The sequence below is a fragment of the Chrysochloris asiatica genome, unplaced genomic scaffold, assembly GCF_000296735.1.
Source record: "Chrysochloris asiatica unplaced genomic scaffold, ChrAsi1.0 scaffold00262, whole genome shotgun sequence".
Classification (NCBI taxonomy): Eukaryota; Metazoa; Chordata; class Mammalia; order Afrosoricida; family Chrysochloridae; genus Chrysochloris; species Chrysochloris asiatica.
Window position 1 is genome coordinate 2,545,130 of NW_006408780.1, and position 5,219 is coordinate 2,550,348.

The 5,219-nt window shown below is 60.2% G+C and overlaps 1 protein-coding gene across 1 annotated transcript in view; it reads right to left on the minus strand.

Annotated features, from left to right (window-relative positions):
• The window catches only part of FGFRL1 (fibroblast growth factor receptor-like 1), a 12,679-nt gene extending 7,841 nt beyond the window's left edge, over nucleotides 1-4,838 (minus strand). The window contains exon 1 of the mRNA XM_006874114.1: nucleotides 4,757-4,838. Within this exon, the coding sequence (XP_006874176.1) occupies nucleotides 4,757-4,838 (82 nt within the window). The remainder of the gene's footprint in view (nucleotides 1-4,756) is intronic.
• Between the last annotated feature and the right edge of the window lie 381 nt (nucleotides 4,839-5,219).

Here is a 5,219-nt window from a genome sequence, read left to right on the forward strand (position 1 = left end):
CACCCTGAGTCTCCCACTAACAGCATCCCTGGTCCCCATGGTAACACCCTGAGTCTCCCACTAAAGGCATCCCTGGTCCCCATGGTAACACCCTGGCCCATTTACAGAGGCAGCGGGAGTCCCCAGGCTAGCGCAAGCCCAGGTGTTACATGTAGCAGCAGCCACCAGAAGACAAGGTGAAAAATACCAGATAAACTTCTTCCCCCATGAAGACCCTCCAACCAGAAAATGGCCCCGGACTCCCAAGCACTCAAGTTCTGAGGAGTGACTGCACACTCCCCCTGGAGGAGGGGCACAGGTAAGCACCTCCAGGGCCCAGCTGCCCCTCAGGGTCAGGACCCTCAGGCAAGAGCTCACACATGGGCACACACATAGGTTCCAAGTCACCAGTCACCTGCCTGCCCGCCCAGCTGCTTGGACCCACGGTCAGCGGTGGAACTGGTAGGACCCGCAGGACAGGTGGTTGCCCCAGAAACGGGGCCTCTCCAGGCGGTATAGGGAGGCCTCCACAGCAAGCTGGTGACTTTATCCCGTTCACTCTGCTGGCCAGAAGCAACCTGACCACCGGTTGATCAGGGACCCTTGGGACACCTTGCCTAACCCCTCCATGTCTGTACCCTCCTCTGGAGACCCTGGGTAGCATCTACTAAATTTGTCCTAAAAGCGCCCCTCAGGGTACACACACAGGGAAGCAGAGAGGCACAAGGTGGGCGGTGGGAGGTCTCTAAGGCCTCTCTTGCTACTGCTGCCCAAAGCCCCCAGACTTTCTATGGCTTGTCACAAGTACCCACTTCTGCCCTGTGAGCAGCTGAGCAAGGGAGCACAGCGAGCTGAGGCCCCAGATTCCCCGGAGACCCAGGGGTGGCTCCCCAGCCCCTCGGGCACAAAATAACACCTTTGAACAGCAAGTCACACGATGGCTGTCGGAAGCACAGCCCTGGAAGAAACTTTCTGCAGGGTCACCCACTGTCCTGGGGCTGGGCAGGGGAGGTGGGGCTCAGAGGTTCTGAGGGGTCACGGGGCCCCTGAGCTGAGCCCTGGCCCTCCACCACTGTCCCTGCAGCAGCCGCGGCTGCCCCATTATTCACTCCTCAGCCACTTGAGGGGACACACAGCCTGTGTAAATCTTTCATGAAGGAGCCTAGCCAGCCATGCAGGAGGAAAAACGATTGTGTTTGCTGCCAAGATGGGAAGCCTTACATTTCAACAGGAGCCCTTCCTGCCTTGCTGCCTCTGATGCTCAGAGACAGGGTTGCCTGGAACCCACCCCACCATGTGGAGTCCCCGCCCCGCCCCCCCAGGTAGAGCTGGTGTGTGTTTGAGTCATGAGGGTCCTGCCAGCCCCCAGACCCCCCACCCCCATTCATCGAGGGAAGCCAACCCTACACTTCTTAATGGGGCAGAATCCTCTGTCTAGTCCCACCCCCCTCTGCCCACCGCCTCCACACCTCTCAGCCAGCCAAGCATGTCAGCCCCTTCACGGCCCCATCACAGCCACATCAAGGCATCCATGGTCCCCGATATCCATCCTGGTTGAGGAGAGCCACCAGCCCTGCCCACACCATCCCTGCCATCTGGACGCCTCCCTCGAGGCCTGCCCCCATGACGCCCCTGCCCGCCTCGGTGGACAGGCTCTCCCTGCCTCTCCCTGGGTCCCTCCCAATATCCCTGGACCTCAAAGCCCCACTTAGAGCAGCCCAAGATGACCAAAGGCAACCATGTCTGCCGCCTAGGGCACACCGACAGGTAGCCAAGGGTGGTGGGCAGAGCAGGGGCAGAGAGGGACACGGGAAGAATATTCCAGAGGCCAGACACACAGGACCCTCTGCATGCTGACCCTGCCCACAGGCGGTCTCCTGGACAACATCCCAGGATGAGGGGCAGAATGACGCAGCCCATTGGGCTGAGCAGGCAAGAATGAGGGGTCCCTCCTCCCAGCCCTGAGCCAGCACCTGAGCCAGGGCCTGGGCCAGCCCAAGGCTGGAGGCCGGGTGGGGAAAAACCAACATTTCCCCGGGTTAGGGCAACAACACTGAATGGGAACTTTGAGGGCTCCAGCCGGAGCCCCATTGATTCCAGCCGCACAATGGATAAAGGAGCGCTGCGGTTGCTGGCGTTTCCAGATCCAGCCAAAGGCGACTTTGTTCGTGGCTCCCTCCACTCCCCCACCCCCAAGGGGACAGTGATTTATTTTCCCTGCTAGGAGTGGGGCTCCGAAGACGTAAAAGGGGCAGCTGGCCCTCGTCTCCACCTCCTGCCCCCCTCTCCAAGCACACCGCTGGGCCTGGCTCCTGCCCCCACCCCAAATCCACTGTCGTCAAGTTGATTCCAACTCCTAGTAACTCTAAAGGACTGATTTAGAACCACTCCATACGGTTTCCGACACTCAATCTTCATGGAAGTAGGCGGCCTTAGCTTTCTTCCAAAGAGCAGCTGGTGAGTTCAAACCACTGACCTTTTGGTTAGCAATGCTTAACCTGCCGCACCACCAGCACTCTTGCCCAGCACTTCCACTCTACCTCAGGCAAACCCCACATACCACACACTGCTCAAAGGGCTCTGGTGGGGAGGAGGGAGAGGGCCCCTGCTGCCAGAGACCGCCTTGGCCCTCAAGGTGGGTCACCCAGAGCCTCAATCTCTTCAACCCAGCGGCTGCCACTAACAGGTCCCCCTGGGCCCAAAGCCACATCATCCCTGCAGGCTACCCAAAGGACACTCACTGACTTGCTGACCTGAGGAACAGGGCCCTGATCTCCCGAGCCAAAAGGCCATCCTGGGAGAAGCTCAAATGTGGCCCTTCCTGGAAAACCCCTAACGCAAGTCTTGGGAGATTATTTGCGAAGGGCATTTTATTCTGTCCAGAGAGACAGAGGAATGAAGAAAGTCAAACCCTATGGGGCTTTATTTTTTCCAAATTTGAAAAAAAAAGAAAACAGTTTAGTTTCAAATAAATCCACTAAGATTGTGTAACTTTGGGGAAAGAGGAACCTTTTTTTCTTTTCTTTAAAACAGGATTCGAGTTTAAAGATGTACCGTTTGCAGAAGTTGTGTGACACCAGGAGAAAAGGGCTCTCACAAAATACCCAGAACCTTCTACACTCTGCTGCTCAGCCCCCGGGATGGTCCATTCACCCACTCGAGATATACACTGGGTTTGGCATTACCCAGACTTGGCTGGGCCTGGAGGGAAAAAGTCAGCACGATTCAGGAAAAACGTTCTTTCCGCCTCCCCACCTCCACCCCCAAACCACAGAGAGCCTTTGAAGACATGGGGCCTTCATCAAGCAGACTGTAGCCTCAAGGCCAAGGCCTCAGGGGAGACATGAGAGGAGGGGGTGGCCCGTCTGAGGTCCCTCAGCACCCAAGGCAGGCCCTGCCCGCACACTGACATCTGCCACCTATGGCCCCCACCAACTGGGGCACAGGCCAGTGGCCAGGGCCGGACATCGGCCTCCAGAGCCACCCCAGTCGAGTGGCCAGAGGACAGGCAGGTGCAAGGATGGGAGAATCAAAGTCCGGGGCTGCTGGGGGCCTTGCCCAGCAAGGCACCAGTACCCGCTGTGGCCAGGACGCTGCCCGGCCCTCAGAACAGCCGCCGGACCAGGCAGCGCCTGGGCAGCCCCCACCCTCAAGCCAGCCAGCCAGCCAGTCCCCAGCGGGCGCGGGAGGGGGGGTGGTGGGTACCATGGCATAAGGCCCACCTGGGCTGCCGCCCGCCACCCAACACCCGAACGTGGCCATATAAGGTCTGGTCAGCTAAGTGTGCCCGCCGGGCAGGGGGAGGGGATGCGAAAGCTCAGCAGACTGGTGGACAGAGATGATCCTGAGTGGTCAGCATGCCCGAAGGGCCGGCCTGGCTGCAGGTCCCGCCTAGCTGCTGGGGGGGAGCCAGCCCCATGCCCTCCAGCTCGGCAAACATGGCGGCAGGACGTCCGGACCTCGCATCACCATGGCGCAGGAGGAGGTGGGGGATGTTCCTCCAAAGGCCAGGTGCAGGGCACACGGAGGCATCCCACGGATGTTGGATGTAGGACAAGCCTGAGCCACAGTGTAGCCTGGGTCATGGAAGTCTGAAGTCTACTGAAGATCTGCTCTGAGACAATGTCCTGCTCCCGACACACACCAGACCAGTCCGGATAATGACCCAGATACACTGTGGACTCAGTCCCTATCCTGCCTGGCTAGGGATGGGCTGGCAGGCCCTGGGCACTCGGATACTTTGGAAGGGTAGAAGAGAAGAAGCCCATCATAGGTCTTAGACAGCAAGGGTGTCCCCAGTGCCTCCTACACTCTGCCCTGGTCACCCACAGAGTGCTCTCGAAGGTTCCTAGGGGCCTCCCTGGGTCCACTGTGACCATAAGCACCTCACTGCTCATAATGTCCCTAAGGTGCCCAGCTGCCCTAACTGCTACAGGGCACAGCAGGTACCCAGAGGAAAGGAGCTGATATCCATACCAAGGGCAGACCCCTCGGGTGAGCTGCAGATACCCCACCATGGCAAGGCGGTACCCTAGAGATATATGCATGGTGTACCCCAGGGATGAGCATGGTGGTATCCCTGGGGTGAGTATAGGGCTCACGGGTGAGCTAGGGCTACCTGGCTGGCAGTATGGGGTGCCCATGGATGAGCTGGGGGTATCTTAGGGGTGCGCACCGAGCACACACTGCCAGGCGGGCACTCTGGCAGGGTTCAGGGCCAGGCGGGAAGGGGAGGCGCTGACGGAGGCCGGCGGCCAGGCCAGGCGCCAGGACTCACCTCGAGCAGCGGCGGCCAGCGGGAGAGCTCCCAGTAGCAGTGACAGCAACAGCAACAGCGACAACACCGGGCTGGGCATCATCTTGGCCTCTCAGGACCTGGGGGGTTAAGGAAGGGGAGTCACTGCGTGCCGCGAGGGGAAGGGGTACACCACCCCTCCCAGCCTGGGACTGCAGGGCCGCCCCTCCCCAGTCCTGGGCTGCTGGGGGCCGAGTCGCCCCCCACACCCCCTCCCCGCCTGCGCTCCAGGCGAAGGAAGCCGTGGCAGGGCGAAGCTGCGGGTATCAAAGGCAGACAAAGGGTTTACACTAATTACTGGCCTCCTCCGCCCCCCTCTCCAAACACCGTCTGGATTCCTGGCGCTTGTAACCCGGGCCCTGCCCGCGGGCCACACAACACCGAGCGGCTCCGCAGCTAATCGCCTGCGCCATTAGCGGACAAATTTGCGCTGGGGTGGGGGGGG